General features: G+C 34.1%; 2 protein-coding genes across 2 annotated transcripts in view; both read left to right on the top strand.

Moving 5' to 3' along the window:
• Positions 1–381: 381 nt before the first annotated feature.
• LOC118746931 lies at positions 382–1,526 on the top strand (the record flags this gene model as incomplete). The annotated part of the gene is given in 1 exon segment (XM_036480919.1): positions 382–1,526. A coding segment is annotated over 1 exon segment (283 nt), but the record flags the coding sequence as incomplete, so codon positions are not given.
• A 642-nt stretch (positions 1,527–2,168) lies between these two features.
• LOC118746929 (toll-like receptor 7) overlaps positions 2,169–21,808 on the top strand; it is a 38,512-nt gene continuing 18,872 nt past the window's right edge. The window contains exon 1 of the mRNA XM_036480918.1: positions 2,169–2,633. Within this exon, the coding sequence (XP_036336811.1) occupies positions 2,332–2,633 (302 nt within the window). The 5' untranslated portion in view covers positions 2,169–2,331. The remainder of the gene's footprint in view (positions 2,634–21,808) is intronic.

Raw genomic sequence — 21,808 nt, 5'->3', positions numbered from 1 at the left:
AAAGCAACAGCAGCTGATAAAAACTTTCGAGCCATCATAATCAAAAACCTGAAAAAAAAATTAGTTGCAATGGCAGCAAGTGAAACAATTGCAGGAGCAACAGCGGCAATCATAACACACACACACACATCCGCACGCGTGGGGCTCACTTGCATTGCTGCTGTTGCTGCAATCGGCGGATCGACAAGACAGCCAGCCGAGTACAATCGATCGGACGGTTCAAATTGATTCAGAATTGCACTCGACAAGCGCAACACCAGCAGCAGCAATAGCAAAGCAAGTCAAAAACTTACGAGAATACCAACAAACAATAGATAGTTGGCAGACCTCCATACATACTACATACATATGTATATGGAGAAAACGGCTGAAGAAGCTGGAGCTGCTGACCAGCGGCGATCTGTCGTTATACTCGGTATATTTAGGTTTGTATGTGGAGAACAGTAGTAACTCGGTGCGGTGCGATAACACCGAATACAGCAACGCTTCCAATACTTTGACAAGCACGATCAACAGCGATCAACATCGCCAGCATCAGCACCAGCACCGGCACCGGCCTCAGCACCCATACAAAGCGGCTAGCAGCGCGCCGATCAAAACACCGCTACTATGTACTACTGCCAACCACCGTTCAAGAATCGATTCTGATCTTCACAACGCCTAACGAGTAGCTACTATCCTCCATCGTCACAGTGAATTGTTTTCCCAGTCGTAATCGGATCGTGTTGGCAAACGGACGTCAATAGCGGAGCAACGATTTTCAATTGATTGAACTAAACTGAACTGAACCGAACCGAAGTGAACTGTGTGAACAACACAACCATCGATCAGTGCGCGCATATCAGCAGTAAAAACTGCAAACGATCAGAAAATTTTATAAATTATAAATTAAATTAAATATCTATATGTACATATATAAATATATTTTTTATATACATATATGAACAATACCCTGCATACGATTGAATGAGGAAAAGATTAAATTTTGATATTTGTTGAAGCGGCGAAACAACCAAAGTACAAAGATCGCATATAACGGGTTTGTAGCTAGAAGAAAAATCGAGCAAAATTTTTGAACGCATCCTTTAAAAGAAAAAAAAAAACTTAAAAAAAGTAAAGTTGATTAACTGAAAAGTGAAAAAAAACTCGTTAAACATTGAAATCGAAAAGTTGAAGTCGAGTTGAAAAAGACAAAAAAAAAACTAAAAATTCTCATAACTCACAAAAGCTAAAATCTCCGCATGAACGGGGAATTTTAGAGGGTGCCTGTTAGATTATTTCGAGCGATACGCGGCCACTTGTTGCTGTCTAGATGTCAAATGTTAACATTTTATATACCTACGTATGCATGCTCAAATTGAGATCAGTAAATACATATACACGAATTAAGGGCATTACTCAAACGAAAAAATAAAAATAAAATCTTCAACTTTCTACATCGATTTTTGTTAAAGAAAATCTTAAAACTAGTATTGAAAAGTGATTTCAAACAATCCACAGTGAACTAACTATTTAAGGAATTTTGGGGGAAAAAAATAACTTTACAATATGGAAATTCCGCGCAAGCCTGCGTCAATACGTTAAAACCCCGAAATCGTGCAAAAAAAAACCCCACAAAGTAAAGACGAAGCAGTTTGCACTAAAAAAAAAAAACAAAACAACCAACAAAGTCCAAGGCACTTACGTTGCCTGTGGCCTGCCTTTCTACACTCACACACTACGCTGTGCCGCTTTGATCCTTGCAACGCACTCAGTGCATGACTTTGAGTGCGCGCGCGCCCTAACATCAACATCGGCAGCGGACAGAAGCTAAGAACAACAAGCAGCTACACATAAAAGTTAGTACGCCTACAACATACGACGGACTTGAGCGGCGATAAACGCAGCAGTGATAAGCGTTGTTAAGCCGGCACGTACACACATACAATCAAACGGAAACGCATACATTCAAACACACACGCATATACTGATATTTTAGGTGCCTACAAATGTAAAGAGCTTAACGGCGCATTGTTGTGTGATGAAATTCGTATACTAAGTGGCGTGAAAGTCATCAGATTGATAAGGATTGACTGCAACAACACAAAAAACAAACTAAGCAACTTTTGAAAACAGTACAGCGTTGTGCATATATTTATTGTTTTTGTTCTGTTTTAATTTGTGTTAGTGGTTTTAAACAAACAAACAAACAAACAAAAAAAACAAATACAAATATAAATACATCTGATTAAATATTCCACGCCTAAGTGACGAAAGTGTGGCAAACGCAATTGAAATCGTCTTGAACTTTATCCTTCATTGAAGCGTATTACGAAAACACGCAGCCGCAAAATGGCATCCTTTGTCTATGCTGTTTGGAGTATAACCAATGTCGCTTCGGTGCATTGTGCCGTGCGTCCAGAGCTGTCGCCCTGTACCTGTGAACCCATCTATGCTGACAACTATGTGGAGCTGTCGTGCGAGAAGGTGGACTCGTTCCATCAGATCGTCGATGCTTTGTCGAATAAATTTGATCCGGACGTGAATATAAGCTTAAAAATATCACATTCACAGTTAGAGGACTTGGAAATGCGTTCGTTTATGGATATGAAATTGAAATTGGTGAAGCTACGAATGCAATGGAATTCTTTGAGGTGAGTGTACTTTGATGTGTTTTTGTTTTTTTTTTTGTCGTCGGGAAAGTATTGGCATAGCAAAATGTGTATAATAATGGAGTGTGAACTGGCACTCTGAATTTATGTATGTATGTACATTTCTATATATGTATTTGTTTGGAAAATTGGAATTTTGGGAAATGTAGAATTCATAATATATAAAATTCGTATATCAGTTGTTTTGGGGTCGGTGGGTCGGTGGAATGAAAACGTATTTTTTTCATATCGCGAAACGCCACAGTATGTAAGTTAAAATGGTAGTCCAGCAAATATATAGTGAAAAAATTGCGTACTTTTTTGAAAATAGTCAGAATCCTCTCAGAAATAAATGCCGCACAGTGGTCAGATAAACCTCGTTTTACGAGAAAAAGGCTAATTTTAAGACTTATATAAATTAGACGGAATAAAGCTATTGTTATTCATAAATGCCCAACGAACTCAAAACTGATTAGTACTTTCAATAATATCTTCTGAGAAAGCGGCTGAATCCGTTTAAAACGTTCTAACAGTTATGAGTTGATAACTTTCTTAACAATTTTTTTATGGAAACTTTCGATTATAACACTAATTGCTGGTTCGTTCTTACTTCTTAAACATTGAAAATAATGATTCCATTTGAAATATTACATAATAAATCTCGGTTGCTAAATTATTAACATCTTAATAACACGGCTTTTTTCAAGAAATATTTTCTTCGCAAAGGTATAACTAATTTGGTAGGACCGAGTAGGATCTTCATTCCTTTACCGAAAACTAATGCAAAGGTCCCTTTAAGGATCTACGAAAAGAAAAGCCGCACATACTTGCGCCAAAAAGAGTGGCGACCATTTTTATTTCACTAGACCAACTTTATTTTCCGAATAACATAAAGTGTGTTAAAATATTGAAAATTAATGTAATTTATTCTATATTTAACATCATATCATTTATAAGATGTGCCTTAACAAAGCTGAAGCAAGAATTCAAAAAATTACTGAATTCTCATGAAATTTGGTATTTAGAGGTTCTTAAGTTCGCTCATTACAAATTTCAAGCTACACCTTTTCCAACAGTATTTCAGAAAAACACAAATGTATTTCAGAAAACCTCAAATGTATTTTAGAAAAGGTCAATTGTATTTCAGAAAAAATCAAACAATTTTCAGAAAAACGTAAATGTATTTCAGAAAAGGGCAAATGTATTTCAGAAAAGCATAACTGTATTCTAAAAATATTTTTCTGAAATACATTTGCGTTTTTCTGAAAATCTTTCGATTTTTTCTGAAATACAATTGTGTTTTTCTGAATTTCATTTGGCTTTTTCTGAAATACATTTATGCTTTTCTGAAATACATTTGCCCTGATTTGATTTTTTCTGAAATAAAACTGTTTTTCTGAATTTCATTTGGCTTTTTCTGAAATACCATTGGCCTTTTCTGAAATACATTTGAGCTTTTCTGAAATACATTTGAGGTTTTCCGAAATACTTTTGAGTTTTTCTGAAATTCATATGGCCTTTTCTGAAATTCATTTGGCCTTTTCTGAAATACATTGGTGTTTTTCTGAAATACTGTTGGAAAAGGTGTAGTGTTTGAAAATTAAAAATGAAAAATCCAATATGGCGTCCGAAATTTAAAAAAATTCAAACCTGAAGAACTTTATATAAAAATTAAAAAGACTGAAGTTTTGGAAATTACGACTTTCGTATAATATAAAACAATCTTAAAAAAACCGTTGGGCCTAGATCAAGTTGTTTAGGCTGAACATATAGCAACTGGCCCCAATTATCCTTAATATATAAATATAATTACTGCTTTATTTCATAATTTAATCATAAATTCATTTTAGATATGTTATATATATTTGTATTATATACGAGATAAATAAAATTTTGCTAAACAAACATTTTGTGTTACTCAACTGAAAATGACAGTTGATTTAACAGTTGTCAAACGACAGTCTTAAACTCTTAAGGATTTAATTTGACACGCAATTCGTGATTAGCATGTCTAAAAACCTATTCAGTGGCATTTCGAAAAAGATTGTCTTATTTTTAGAAAAATTTGTATAGGCCATTTGACAGCTGTCAACTGTCAGGGTTTTAATTTGACATAAAATTCGTGATCAGCATGTCAAAAACCGTAATCTGTGGTATTTTCAAAAAGATTTTCTTAATTTTATAGAAATTGGCAGTTGATTTGACAGCTGTCAACCCTCAAACTATAAATTTTATGGCATATTCGGATTTAGCATCCGCAGTTTTATTATAATCGTAACAGCCTTTCGCGTAAAACTTGGCTTCTCCTACCACTGTGTGCCGGCCGTTTCTGACAGCCACTCATTGAAGTCCCTGTCTAGACACCGAAGTGGCCTGAATCGTCATGTCAAGTATTCGTAATACACCAACCTTACTGCTTGAGGGGATTACCAACCGTCGCTCGCCCTTGACTTTGTGATATAACCGCCATTTGTACACTTCGTAATCCTGATGGATTTGCTTTGCCGATGCTGAGTCGAATCTCAAGGATGCTACTATTCCCTGAAGCTTTTTATCCTGCATTTGCATCGCAAGCACCCAATCGCTACTACCCTCTTGCATAATGGATAAAACATTATCTGCTACTGACCGACATTCGCTCGATGGTAAACTGAGAGCTCAACTCATTCCGTCTACATGTAGCATCTTATCGCCATGTCGATGAACAGTTTTGAAATCGTATTCTAGTAATTTCCGCCACCATCTGGCAATATGTGGAAGAAGTGATGATGTTGCTTTCGTTGTAACAATAGCGTTACAGTCGGTCACTACGACGATTTGTTTTCCCAGAAGATACATGCTGAAGCATGTAAGCGTCTCAACTATCGCTAACACTTGCAACTCGAGATTCGTAAATCTTGACTCGGCCTCGCTGCATTGTAGGTAGCGGTACCCGTCTACGAATTTGCGAAAGAATCCCGTTAAACCCGGCAATTGCCTTACTTGGGAAACAGTTGTTGACTAGGGAAACTCCTCAGCATAGATCGTCTTCGTTTTTTCTGGAGATATATCTGCTTCAGACATATTGCGCCCCAAGAAAATTACCTCTTTCACACTCGAAATGTCGTAGTGTAAGACCGCCTTTCTTTACCGCTTCCAATATCTCTCGTACAACTATCATTCCTTCTTCGCACGTCCAAGTAGCTATGATCAGTTCGTCCATAACTTATCACCTTGTTCTTTTAGTATTCTCGATAGCTCGCATTGCTTTGCAAATGGTACGTGGTACCGTTTACCCACTATAGCGCTTTCTGTTGTAACATCTATGTCCATTGTTGTAGTTTTGGACCTTCTCAGCGTGGAAATTCCTTTGGAAAAATATTTAACATACTCATTTAACAATTGAAGGACTTCCTTGTTGCTGCTGCTGTAGATCCTTGCTGACGTTTAACTGTGTCCCGCTTTTAATTTGCAACATCATTGAACCCGAGTCAATGATCAAATGGTCAGCAGCCGGACTCCAACATTTGCTATCGCTAATTTTGATCGCCAAAAACCTCCAAAAGAATAGCAGGCGCGCCTAACAACACGCAATATCTAGTTGCATGCGCCCCATACTGCCAGGTTTGGCTGATTACACATTGCATATGTTGCGTTTTCATGGTGTAGACTTTTAGGCCCCAATACTATTTATTTACAGATTTTTGACGACGAAAATTTAGCGAAGCGATAGCCAGAATTCCACTGTAGAGTTGAGCATGCTATGTGGTACCTCATACAGTTGAGCATTGATAACCTTGTCTGCAAACTTTATTTGCGCCTCCGCCATTTTAGATAACAAAAACCTGGTAACATCGAGTTCAGCTCCAAAAGTGGCAATAAAGCGCCGTAAAGTATGCAATATCAGTAATACTAGAATGCATTGATGTGTTACCTCTACAGCTTAATTTTCGGCCATAAAGTTTGTCGACAACAAAATCGTCCGTATCGTCCAAAATACGTACATATGTAAATCTGTAAGTCGAGTTAAGCAATTTTTCATTTATGCAACCAAAATATCTACTGTTAATGTTGTTGCAAAGTTTAGTCAAAGCTTCTTCATATAATAATTGCCATTAAAGGAAAAATTTTCGCCTTAGAAATGTGAACTCATTCTCACGGCTGCGCATTTAGATACAAACATGCATACATAATATGTTTTCAAATGCATGTATGTATGAATGTGCAATTGTGAAAAAGAAATGACATTATAATGGGCATATCATTTAATTACGCTTTCAATCAAGTAATTAGTGCCACAAATGGTTTATAAGATATTGGAATATAAACAATAACAGAGTAATATCCTCAGCATTGCGCCCGTTTTGTAATTTTCTTCAACATTGTACGTACGAATGCATATGTATGTATATAGGGAATAGCCCAACGATGATTACATCTGAGCAGCAAAAAAAAGTGTTGTAAATGAATTTAATTTTTTAATTAGGAAATGCAGCAGCAAATCTCTTTAGCCCCCGCATGACAAAATACATATTGGCAATTTGAGCATTCTTTTGTACACACGTATGTACATATGTACATACATTAGGGTGCATTTATTTATATATTAAGATTTCCGCCAAAATATTTCGGAAAGATATTAAGATTTACAGTAAATACTTTCAAAAATAAATGTAGTTTTAAATTTTTTTTTTTTTTTTCAAAAAATCACCTCGGTTGATAAAAGAGTTTAAGCTTATAACGCCTGCATAAATTTGTTAAAAAAATTTTATCAACGGAATCAAAATAATAAATGTTTTGTTACTATTTTCAAATTAGTTCAGCTCCCGTAAATCTTAATGCATACATATATGTATATTTTGGCGAAAGTCTTGAAATGTAATATTTTTTTTTATTCCGGTGGAAAACCGCAACTTTTTTTGTTGAGTCACCCTAATGTAATGATTTTTCTTCAGTTCCCCATTGCAAAATGGTTATAGGCTGAGACGTATGGGTGGACCTAAAACAAGCGCGTGGGCAATCATACAAACACACATACCCACATTTTTTCACATTTCGTAAATATAATTGCAATTTAAGAAAATACATGCAGTAATGACGCATTAAATGTTCGCTAACACAAAAAAAAGAATGGCCTGATAAGTCCACTTCGCATTTTTATTGTTATTCGAATATGAACTAAATCTTCGTTAATTGAGAATTGAAAAAAATAAAATAAAATAAAATTTTTAATAGGCTTGAACACTTGACACCTTTTGCATAATGAATTTATTCATTAATGCGCTATCTAACACAGCTATACATACATATGTACACACGTATGAAAGCGTCTTGGTGCAATGAACGTGATTTATCAACGATTTCTACTCTCAAATGGATCGGTTTAGCAACTATCGAACACTGGCTTTTGCTGCTTATCAGATTTCCCACCAAAGTATTTATATGTATGTATGTAGTGAAAATATATTTATCTATGTACATTAGGGTGGTCCAAAAATTCATGTGGAAATGGTATAGAATTGCCGAAAATCAATATTTCTCGGGCGGAGAACTCTGTTTCTCTTTAGGAGTCTTCCAATAATAATACCCAATTGTTTATTTTACCATTTTTAATACTGGCGATATTTTTGGGGTTTTTGGGGGACCTATAAAAAATATTTTTTTTCGGTAGGGGTAGGGGTGAGAGCAATAAACCTACGACTTTACTTACTTTTGGACCACCCTAATATACATATGTACATTCTATGTATTTCCTTGCTTCGATTTCTCTCTCACTAATTTAAATAATTTCCTTGCCTTGAAGCTGGTTTTAATCCCAACTGGGCTGTTTGAGTTGATTAGCAGTTTTAGTGTTATTGTTCCTTTCTGTGAGTTGTTGCATTCAATGTTGTTTGTTGCCTTTTGGTGATGGTGCATTTTTGCTGTGACGACAACAACGATCACAACATGTTTCTTATCACCCTAAATGTGTGTTTTCAATTTTTATTTCAATATATGTACGTATATTAAAAGTAAGAGCAAAAACGAAATTGTTTTATTTTAGTAATCTTATTCGCTGTATTAACGTTCGCCAAAAGATCGTTAGTACCGTGCTAATATTCTGCTTGTAACATAATAATAACTACATACATATGTAAATACATACAACCATTTTCTGAGATAGGGCGACCTTCCACTCAGATGACGATATTGTATTGATTTGGCAGCATCACTAAGTTGGTATTATTGAACTCTCAGACAAACCTGCATATTTTATTTACAGGGCAATTCTGACTAAGACAGTAAATAGCCTTTCGTAAGACAAATGAAAGACCGATGGCAAGACAGTTCGAAAGACTTTAGTTATTCTAGCACAAAAGTCTTAGAAAAAAGGCCCTCTCATTCACCACACGTGGTGAAAAGCTATTTCGTAAGAAAGCACTTGTATGTCATTTAAGTCGCGTTGCTCCAACAGTCGCAATGGCCAAGTCTTGGGCGGCGGAACTTTATCTTATCTTGTTATTTAATTAAATTTATTTTTTTGCTTTATTTTCATATTTTTATTTATTTTTTACTTAATGGCTCTATTCTGTATAAGTGACAAATTGTTGTCACAGTTTTTTTACGGAAATATATATGAAAAAGTTTAAATTTTTCAGTAAAAAATTGTTTGTGACCGATAAATTTCTTTTATTTATTACTTTTGATTGCTTTAGAAAGAGAAATATATATGTTTTTTAAATTTATTTTGATAAAAAAAAACTTAAATGGCGAACAGCATAACTATAAGGCCTCCTCGTTAGCAGACAGTAAAGGACTTTTGTGATAGTTGCCAGAATAGACAACAGTTTTACAAAAGCCTTTAGTCTTTCGAAAGACTGTGGTGAGGTGAAAGAATATAATTTCATAAAAACTATCTGTGGTTGGGGAGCGTAAAGTTTGCCTACGCTCTCTTTACTCGGGGGAAAATATCCTCAATGTTGCCTTGCCTAACCTATTCAATTCGCAAATTACGCATTTTTTTACAATGTCACTTCGAAATATTTAGATTCAATCGATCGGAAAGTTTTATGTGTACCTTAAAGCATAGTTGATTCCAGCCCACGAACCGATAGTAAAGCCCCAAATAGGAGCCCCTTCGATTAGAGGTACGCGTCTCCTCCTGACACTCACTTGTGGAGGGCACTTACACTGGACAACTTTGTCTTCCAGTGAAAGTATGGAACATTCCTTACACGCCCTCTATTATATTCCGCTCTAGTTGGTCTAGTCTAGTTTTGGGTTTCAGCACAATCTTAATATATTTATTTTCTGACATTTGGCTTGACTATATCAAATTTTATAGGCAAATTTTCGAATAAGGCAGTGTCAAAATCTTTCTTCTCGCTCTCTTTACTTCATCTCATATAATTCCACCATGATATAGGCTAAGGACATTAAACATATAGTATATACGTATGTACATATATATCAAAAACCGCAGTTCCTATTTGGTTCTATCCGAGAATATTTGGCCGTATTTTCACGAGATGGGCTCCAAGCCCAACACACAAGCCGTTTAACTAGATGCATCCATATGACTAAATTTCTGAATTGTATTGCCTTATGCGATTGCGAAAGAAATTAAGCTAATTGATTTTTCTACTTACTCTATTTGTTTACTATGCTTATACGTCAAATTCAATCCATGCCTCCGGATTATATACATACATACATAGGTACGTATTTGATAATTTGCGAAAGTTTGCGCAATAAATTGATTGATTTGGTGAAATTCAAAGCTCTATGAATTATAATAAACACTTCATTATACATACCCATTATAATCTTTTTAATCTTCTGTGTGAACGTAAATACATTTGTATGTTTCTTCGAGTCGAAATATGCGATCGTATGACGTATTTCGGCATGTGAAACCAACAGATCCGCTACCTACTGGAAATTACTAAATCGCGCTAGACTATTTGTGGTATTCATTAAAGTAAGCATTAGGGTGATTGATTCGGTTTTTTCAAACCGGTTTCCACCGTTATTTTTTTTTTTTAATCTATAGGCGGTTTTTTTTTTTGAATATTGAATAAATCGTATTTGTTGATCGAACAGACCGCTTTTTTTAATTTTATCCAAATCTTGACCTCTGAATAAAACTTTTAGGTTTTTAGTTAGATAGTTTGAAAATTATATCTACATAGGTATATTTGATTCCAATAAACGAATGATTAGCGCTTTCTACGTGTTTAGCCGAGATTCTCTTCGCATTCGTGCTCTACTTTTTTATGGGAGTTGTCATTTTCTGCCGAGGAGCGACATCTGCTTGAAAAAACTTGGGTTGATGTTGCTGGATCCAGAAATTAAACCAGGGATCTCCCGAGTGGCAGTAGGCATCTCTAAGCACTCGGCTACGGCGGCAAGAGCTCTACTCAAAACCGAAACAGTCAGAAAAAATGCAATAAAATATCTAAGTATTAAAAAAACGTGAATTTTTCACTGATTTTTATTTGTTTTAATTTTGATATAAAAAAAACTTAACTTATTTTGATTTGCTCTTTTCTTAATAAAAGGTGACTTTACTGTTAATAGTTCAATGGTATTTATATAAAACCGGTTTATCCGGTTTTTTTCTTAATTTCAAAATCGGCAATCGTTTTTTTTCAAATTTCAATTTTTCGAATAACTCAAAAGCCGCTTTTGGAAAAAAGGCGAGTAGTCGAATACCCTAGTAAACACTAACTATTAAGTTAATTTTTGTAATGCGACTCCAATCTAAACCTGATATTAGGGCGAAAGCCTTTCGTTTCGCAATGATACTATCGATTAGTATATGCATGTAGGTGCATACAATTAGTATGTATGTGTTATGTATTAATCAACATACATACATACCTATGTACATATGTACATATGTAATGCAATATTATCTTTAACAATATTCATGCCTTACAATGTACAAGAATGAGCGAAACGCAAGAGGCATACTCAAAAACCAAAAAGTTCAGATCTAATCGAATTATTCCATTTGCCAAAGACTCAATTCATTGGTGGCTTCAATCTTTGCTGTTGCTAGTAATTTATATCAATTGACCTATTGCCATAATACGCCAGTCACCAGGCCAAAGCAGACAAAAGGAAATGAAATGAGGAAAATAAGGAATATATGTATGTATGTACATTAGGGCGGAATAATTTGTTCGTAGCAAGCGAAGTTCGAAGAAAGCGTAAGTATAGCAAATTCAAATTCTACGTTTAATCCTAAGCAAAAAATGACGTTTAACCCTCTTAAGTTGCAAAGGAAAAAGGAGTGCATTGTAACTTTTTTCGTCGAAATTTATTTTTCATTGTTTCAAAAAATGTTGTACATAATTTTCTATTTTTTCGGTTTTGTGAAGCAATTTCTTAAATATGAAGAAAACACCAAATTTTGTAAATGGAAAATTAAATTCATTCAGAAAAAATTATAATAGGTACACTGATTTTTCTTTTAAAAATTAGGAGGGTCAAATGTCATTTTTGGTATATAGTTTGTTCACCATTTTTGCTTAGAATCGAACGTAGAGTTCGAATATGCCAATAACTTTTTTTGAAATTAAATTACTCCGCCCTAATGTACATATTTATATGCATAACTTAGAGTGAGACTCATACATAGTTATTTAGAGTCTGAATACATATCTGCGGCAATACGTAATAGTAGCTTAAGTCGGGTGGATGGCTTTAGTATAATGCAACATTGCGTTTATTCTTTACACCACAAGGAATTTTTTGATGACATTTAATCAGAATATTGACTTGCCATCAGTGCGTCATTCGCAATCGTACCCTGCAAATGGCACATTATACTAAAGCCAGGCTCCCGACTTAAGCTACTACATATACCATGTGACCACAGATATGTATGTATGTAAACGAGGTTATGTTGCAAAATTTTTGAACCTAAGTACCTTTAAGTGTCATTAATGTCGTCTCATGCGTGTAACCAATTGCCAATATCCTTAGTAGTAAAAATACCGAATTTAATGTCGTTAACGTTCAGTTAATGAGTCGTTAACATCACCATCTATTGGTACTAGGGATGTTAATTTTTTCGCTTTTTACGATGCCCGGATTTTCGGGATTTCGTTATCACAATCCCGGGATCCCGGGATTAGTCCTAGGATTTAGATATTCATTACTTTTCAACAACTTAAATCGAAAAAATTGTTTCTATCTCTCCTACCATAAAATAAATAATAAATAACTAGGTTTGAAACCTACTTTTTTATTTAAAGTGGTGTTTTTATTTTTCTCTCTGACGTCAGTTATTATTTTAAGGGACTTTGCAATTTCAAAGATATGATTAATTCCAAAAATTATTTAAAAAATTTAATGCAATGTATGGCTACCAAATAAATGAGGAAATTTCTTTAGAATTAAAAAAAAATTTAAATTTTTTGGATTCACAAGGACGAATAGGTAGTGTTTGAAGCTGATGAAGTTAGAAGGACGAAATGCGAGGATGTTAGCGAGTTTATATAAGTCCTTAATATATATTTTTTTCAAACACAAATAATACAAAATTTCAAGGATAAAATTTTAAAAGGACATTTTCAATACTTACCAGTCCTTATGCACCAAAAAATTGAATCTGATCAATCTGTACAGAATTTCCTCTTTAATTTGATACCCAAACTTCTTTTCTGAGCACATTTCCCTAAATTTTTTAAAACATTTTTAATTACTGCTGTCAGAGTGACAAACTAGAAATACAATTTTACTATATTTGACCCATGGTTTCGCGAATATGTTGTTTTTGTGTGTACATTTTGTATCGCACGGTGTTATATGTATAATGAGCTAATAACACTGTGAGACAAATGGTAGGGGTCAGTGATCGGGAAGGGTTCAAACTACCGGGGAAAGTTATATCGGTAAAAAAGAAGTTATACGTATCCCGGCGTTTCGCTGGGTCACGTCTAGGAATCGAGATATATATATAACTATTATATAGGGGAAATTGTCACCTTTGGTGGTCTTTTTTTAACATAACTCGAGAACCACTAGTCCGATTTTGCTCAAACAAATTTAAAAAAATTAAAAATTACAATTCCTTTAATCTGTTTATATAACGTTTTTCTATATAATCAACAGTTCTGCATGAAATTAAAAAAAAAATGATTCTTGTGGTTTTTGCTGTTGAATGAACTATATTTTTCAAAATAGCATCGTTTTCAAAATATCTTCAGCAGGTACAATCCCTTTGCTTGTATCAAAAACTATATTTTCCAATGACTCGAAAGCGTTAAGCTCAACTAGAAAAAATTCAGTTATAATAATTAATATAATAATTAAGAGATCATATAGAAATTAATATTTGTGTGACAGACTTTTGTATGCACATTCTTTTCTTTTATCGTTTTGTCGTTGTTGTTATTAAGTTACGTTACACGTTTATTCGATGAGGTTTAGTCTCACTAACTGGAATGATATTTCTTTTCAATTTTTTTAGGAAATCTAGCAAAATCTTTAGTTTAGCTACATTAAGGTATGCAAACCCTTCCCTACATAACTATAATTTTCGAAAAACAAGGCACCATATTCACAAATACACACATACATATGTCATACATACTCGTAAACTAAACAATTGAGTTTGTGAACTTGATCAATATTTTAAATATTATTATTGTCACACGACCTATACACTGGCCTCTTGATCATTGATTGAACGTAATAATAAAATTCAATTGAAGCATCTTCGTCATGCCTACGTTGTTGGTATTCCCCTCGCTAGCATGACCCCAACTAACCATTGAACAAATAGTGTGCTTACATACCCAGTAGGGAAAACAATTGATTGTAAAGTGGCTGCGGGGCTGTTAAATTTTAAATCACATATGTATGACTGGCTTCCTTCGCTCTTGAGGGGGATACAAAAAATCATTTTGCAATGCTGAAAGCCTTCTCAATACAACTCTGCTTCCCTACTGGGTTGGTTATGCAAATTTGCTTGTTTTATGGCTTCTAAGTGTCTAGCATTCCTTTTCGAAGAAATCATTTAAGACAAGCTTCATTCCAGAAAGTATGAAAGGCGATAAAGAATTTTCGCAGAAATGAAAATTCAATGAAGCAATTATGTACATATATATGTATATATATTTGGAAAATAAGAATCGCAATATTATTTTGTATGTATGTATATAAATGCAATTGATAGTTATCGAAAAAACTATTATCGATATTTACATCGTTATCGAATTTTCTATCGCTACAGATATGTTATTGAAAACGCTGTTGCTATTGTTGTCGATAGCTATACTTTCTTATAGTCATTTATACATTTATCTTTTTAGTGGTTGTGTGCCATTATCGAAAGTTTTTGATATCGGTAACATTACAGGGGAAATTGTCACCTTTGGTGGTCTTTTTTTTTGACATAACTCGAGAACCACTGGTCCGATTTTGCTCAAACAAATTTAAAAAAATTAAAAATTACAATTCCTTTAATCTGTTCATATAACGTTTTTCTATATAATCAACAGTTTTGCCGGTAAAAATAAATGTATGAAGAAAAAAAATATTTTTTGCCTAAAATATTAAATTTTTTTATTTTTTAAATTCATAAAAAATCCAAAAGGCAAGTCGTATTACTTTCACGCAAAGTCACATAACCTTTAAGCAAAATGAGACATAGATCATGAAAATCGATGGACGCGTTTCGCCACATGTGAATAAAAATTTGTTTGAGCAAAATCGGACTAGTGGTTCTCGAGTTATGTCAAAAAAAAGACCACCAAAGGTGACAATTTCCCCTATATGATAGTTACTAACTTCAAATCGATATATCTCGATTCCTAGACGTGACCCAGCGAAACGCCGGGACACGTATAACTTCTTTTTTCCGATATAACTTTCCCCGGTAGTTTGAACCCTTCCCGATCACTGACCCCTACCATTTGTCTTTAATTTTTTCGATCAACAATAATCGTTACTTTTGGAATTTTATTTTTTCAATAAATTTTTCATCGTTATCGGTCATCGACACACAGTCTCCATCACAACGGTCAAAAATTTTCGAAAAATCTAAAATCCAAAATAACGATTATTTTTGGTCGAAAAAATAATCCAAATTCAACGATTATTCTTCATCCGAAAAAAAAACAAAAATCAAAAAATAACGATTTAGAAATGATCTAAAAAAAATCTTAATATTTAACGGTTATTTTCTGTTACTGATTTTATTAAATTAAAATTTATAATAGTTACAACTTGTCAATTATTTGGTTTACATTTTATTAATCTATTTTATGCTTTTTTTAATTCATACAGTATGTACTTTGAAAAATCATTGAACTACAAAAAAGTATAGTATATACATAACTAAGTGAATAAAATAAAATAATTTTTGAATAAAAAATAACAAACTTAAGTTTTAATTTGGTATTACTGCAGAAATTTTTTAGCATCGTCTCGCAGTTCGCTGGTACATCGTTTTTGCGGTCCGCCGGTTAACTATGCTTTTCATCTGCTATTTCGGCGTAAAACAAAAATTTTTTTAATATTAAATTCTTATGCTTGAATGGTTTAGCCTAACAAAGTGATATTTGAATAAGAAAATTTCATTGTAACTTTGTACGAAATTGGCAGTTTTATATCAAAGAAAAGCAGCAGAAGTCTGAAAAATTATATTCAACTAAAACTGATTGAAATTTTGGTTTACTTAAGCAAAGTGTTTTTCTTATAACTTTTGTCTTTATTGTTTTTGTTGTAGGCTCATATGAAAATATAGCACCCACTACAAAAACTAGAGAAAAAATCAGGGCAATCGACCAAATATTTTAATAAATATAAACAGACAAAAATTACACTTTATAAATGCTAACTTTGACACTTTTGGTGGTCAAAAACTATGTTTCTCTCGTCGTCCTTCGCCTTCTTACTATAAAAAAATGAAGGATCGGAATATTTTCAATCGACTTCTGAAAAAGAAATTTGCCCATATTGGCGACTTTTAACGTAACCTAATATAGTAATGATGGCATTCGTGGTATTTTGAAGGCGTTTTTTTTTTTGTTAAATTTGCATGGGTGGTATGTATGTATGTGTTCAAATAAACCGATTATTCCCTTTTTTTGGTTGTTTAGTTATATTATTACTACCTTATGGGCAAAATTTCGGAATGACATGTTCATCGGTCCGCTTGAAGTTAGGTTTGTATGGGTGGTATGCTTGGAAATAAACCAATTACGCCCAATTTTCGAGGGCTCGCACATAGCGCTATTAAAAATATATATGGACAAAATTTCGGAGTTATATATTCATGCAATTTTTATGGCAACATTTGAGGTTAGGTTTATGTAGGAGATATGCTTTAAAGTAAATCAAGCACGTCAATTTGTAAATTGTTTTATATTTTTATTTATTTTCATACATGTTACATACGGAAAATTTAGGTTCTAACCCGATTCGTTCTAATTTTTTCCAAACATGCAGTACCACTGTGCGGCTTATAAATTGTGCACCAGAATGAGTCGGAGTCAAATCGAAGTCGTTTGGCTAACTGGGGTATGTGTATTCCACCAGAATTGTAAAATTTATTGTATTTTAAGACTTACGTGAGCTAGACCAATTTGAAAATACTTTCAAAAATTTCATTATTTTGATTCCTTTGTTATAATTTTTAAACATTTTTATGCAGACCTTTTAAGTTTAAGTGATTTTTTAGAAAAAAAAAATATTTTTAAAAATTAATTTTATTTATAAAAAACTCGATTTTCGGAGGTACTTTCAGGTACGTGATGGGTCTTAAATTTTTATTATTTTTCCGAAATGTTTTGGCGGGAGTCTTAAAAAATAGTACATTTTATATTGCCGTGGAAAAACAGTACCGATATTTTTTGTTATGCACCCGAATGTATGGATGTATGTACACATGTTGCATATATTAATATCAATACTGCCATATATTAATATCTGCGGCATTTTGATAAAAACAACTTATCTCGAGTTAGGGCATTTTATCTTTAATGAAATATTTCATTGGGTTACCAATAAGTATTTTAATTTTTAGGTAGCCCTCGGTGTAGTTTAAGATGCCTTATTATTTTTTAATTCAAAGTCAAACCTTCTAAAGTCACTTAAGTGGTTTTCATTCACATTCAACTTCGAATTGATATTATTGTACCCGCAGTAAACACAACTTTTAGTCGGCATTGCAATTTTTAAGAATGGAATTTTTATAATGCCTGGACAGGAGTTGAGGTTACTTAAGGAAACTTGCCGAATGTTTGATAAGCACCAACGAAAGTAAATAAAATATTCCACTCTTAATCAAAACATTCATAATAACCGACGTCACGCGTAGGAATGTCATATATATGTACATATGTATGCAAATGAAATTTCTTTTTTTTCTGTCTCTTTTTTTTTAAATGTCATGGACATTTTTGTCGTCTGGGAACTGCACTGATAACCATTGCGTAGTAGCCGAAGCAATTATAGCAATAAACAAATAATAAACTAATATTTATTGGACATTCATAAGGATCCATTATTTTTGTACAGTTGTGATCACAATAATAGCAGCAAATGATTAGTTATTATAACTTAAATATTTCAGTCAGATCACCAAAGAAAGTCTTGCCCAGAAACCTCTTTTTGTTATTGCCCAGTGCTGAGGTGGTTCTTTGCCGTTTCTTCTGTATTTGATAAGTTACAGCTACGACAAGAAGTGTCCTTTGAAAACGGCAATCAGTCGAGGCAAGTCTGTTCTGTCCAGTTTGATAGTAAGTGAACACACGAACCTCTTCGGCCATAGGGATATTCAGCTCCGACGCCTTTCGAACTAGCTCGACGGTCATTTCATTGCCATGAATACTGATGTGCTCCGGCTCAAAGTTCCGTACACTCTAACTTGTTTTATTGGGTAGAGGCACTTGGCGCTGGCCTTAAAGCCCCGCCAGATAGAAATTCTTTTCTGCGTCACAGGGATGCTTTTAACTGATATCCAAGTTAACTCTGTGATTTTGAATATAGGACGCCACATTGGCAACGCATGCAATGCCGTAACTAATAAAATTCGCCCAACTCCCAACTTTTGACGCACGCATAAGCGGCAAAACTACAGCAACAACAGAAAAGTATAGAATAATTTCAAATCAGATGATTTTTGACCATTCAAGCTGATCCGTTTTGTTTGCGGCGATGTTTTAATTGCGCCGTCGCGTCATGTTCTGTGCGTTTTGTCAGTCAAAAGCATCCCTGTGACGCAGACACGATCTTGTATCTGGCTATCCGAGTAAATAGCAGTGCTCTTTCTAGTTCGTTTTGAGTCTAATAAAGCTATTTTATATTTCACTGAGCACGTGCTTACATACTATAGCAGACTCTTTACATATGGCTACACAACTGCAGCAGAGTCAAAATCTGCAGTCAACATCGAAAGTAATATCCCCGTTACTTATTGGCCTCGCCCGTGGGGCATATGCTTCGGTATTTCAAGCAGTCCTAAAGGCAAGGGACTATGTGGTGAAAAGTAAGTGGAGGGGAAGAAATTTTTGTGTTTGTAGGGGTGCCGAGCTTCGCTCAAGCCATTGGCGAACCCCTTAACTGCTGCCAAACGACTTAGTTCGTCAACGCAACTGTGGACCTAATTAAATATATCAGGTGCTATGTCACTCGGAACATCTGACCATTAAGCTAGCGATGGCTCAGGTCAGGCAGTTCTTGGTCCACAAGCAGTTATAGCGCACTCAGTAGCAATAACTGAGCAGATGAGACTACAGACAACTTGAGGGATTGCTGAGTGGTCACTTATCATGCCCCATACACCTGACTGTGATACATGGCAACCCGATTTTCCCTCTTGCCTTGAAGAGGATTAGACGTCGGAACACTTTTTTTTGTGCTTCTGTCTCGACTTTGCAAAGATGAGTTGTACGATATACGAACACCTGAGCTCTGCAACATACAACAATCTGTCGTTTAGATTTAAAGCTGTTTAAAAGGGACACTAACTGATTTTTTCTGCATTCATTGTTTCGTATTAGTTCCGACAAACAAATTATTAGTCGGCAACTTGGCGAAACTATCCCTATTTTTCACTGCAGTGAAATTGTGCGTATGTAACATATGCGTACATATGTATATGAATGTGTACACATACATACAAGTAGATCACGCAGAAATAAGAAAAATAATCAAAGCCATTAAATGATCATAAACTGGCAATAAAAATATTTTGTTATATTGTTTTGGCGCCAGTCGTAAAACTTTGATTACTTAAATAGTATTTATTAAGAATCAGGCAGAAACAAAAAAATAAAATATAGAATATTAAATTAATGCCTCCATATGTACATACGCACATACATACATATGTATGTACATTGACTACTTTAATTTCATTCTTGGCTCTTATCTGATGAACAAGAAGTGGTAATAAGATGACGTCTCAAGAGCTCGGCGTTAACTAATAAAAATGTGACTGATAGCGCGCAACTGATGCTCCTTACAGTCATGTGTGGATGTTTGGACTCATACATATGCACACACCAGTACTGTATGTATGTATGCTAAAGATTATTCACGCTTTCTTTGCCTGACAAAATTAAGTATGCCTTAATTGTACATTGGTTTTTAGATTCATCAAATTTTGTATTGCTTTCTACCCAGCAAAAACTGCGACTAATTCGAGATGTCTCGGGGACTAGTTTCGACGTCGCATGCTACTAATACCCCCTGTTGTAATTGTATCATTTTATAACCCAATTCCAATTTAAAGAGACTTAATAGTATTTATGCGTGGTCCCTAGCTTAAGCAGTTATACATTGAACCTTGTCGATTAGACAAGGGTCATGGTTTACAGAAGAGCCTTTTCTTTAGCAAACCGTTCTGTGCAATTTCTGAGAAAATTCGGCAAAAAACAGATGCAGTTTATACGAAAACTAATACTTACATTAAGCCGTACCGAAAAAAGTTCGCCGTTCACCGCTGGGTCTAAAGTATTTTTGCAAGGCAATTGGAACAAAAAATTTGGGGCGAACCCTTTAAATTTTTCGGTGACACCGAAATTTGGTAATTTTTTAAGTTTAATGGTTTTTGGTGAGCTTTTACTGACCTTAGAGTGATAGGAACTGAGATCTGGTGGATAAGGTCTAGAATGGGGTACTTGAGGTCAATACACTTTGCAACGAAAAAATTTTGCCCCGAAAGAAAAACATAGATATATCAATCTCTATGATCCGACTGTAAATTCTGAAGATATCACGAAAAATTTTAAAAGATGACTCCACGTTCGGCAAAAAATAACATCGAAATTGTCTTCGAATTGAAATACTTCCTTAACGAAAGTTTGATGAAATGATGAACGAGAAATGTTGAAAGACGACCCCACGCTCGGCAAAAAAAAAATAATTTTATTTGAAATTGCAAAAATACATTAAACTCGGGAGTGTAAAATGAGTTTTTATTCGGATAGTCAAATTAAAAAATATCTCAAGGAATATTTTAATAAAGATATCGGTAATTATATCGATGAACATGTCGATAACGGCCTTGAAAATATAAGCAAACCATCGTAGTAAAAAAAATCGATAATTATCCGTAACCCATGAAGCTTGGTAGTAGGAGTAGTTACGATGAAAAGTTTGTGTATAAAAAAATTTTAAAGGAATAAAAAACTCAGTGCGTGTAGTCCCTTCCGCGGAAGAAGTGAAACTTAATAGAGGAATTTCAGAAAGAAAGAAATGTGTGATATACATACATATGTACATATTTTCTAATACACTAAATACATATTTATTTTAATTTTTTTTAACGAGCTTTAATTTTTTATTTTTTATAACCAATTTTAAGTTTAATTATTATTTTTGGCTGAGAAAACACTCATATCTAAAATATTAACTAGTAGATTGTGGTAACTAAAGTAAGATATGAAAAGTATTATTTCAATATTATTAATATTTCAAGAAAAACTGCATCAATGGTAGTCGCTCCTTTGGTTGTTGGAACATTTCTACCAAAAACCATTTCCGATCAAAATTTTTCTTTGAAAAATCTGGTCAGTTCATCATATTCGGCCAGCGAAAAGTTTACATTGAAATCTCCTGCGAGAATTACAGGTCGATCATAACAGTCTACTTATTTTTATATTCATCTTCATCTTCATCTTCACCTTCATCTTCATCTTCATCTTCATCTTCATCTTCATCTTCATCTTCATCTTCATCTTCATCTTCATCTTCAT

This window comes from Rhagoletis pomonella, unplaced genomic scaffold (assembly GCF_013731165.1).
Source record: "Rhagoletis pomonella isolate Grant_MI unplaced genomic scaffold, Rhpom_1.0 Rhpom_scaffold_00011, whole genome shotgun sequence".
NCBI classification, from domain to species: domain Eukaryota; kingdom Metazoa; phylum Arthropoda; class Insecta; order Diptera; family Tephritidae; genus Rhagoletis; species Rhagoletis pomonella.
This window is presented reverse-complemented; position numbering and strand designations above follow the sequence as displayed.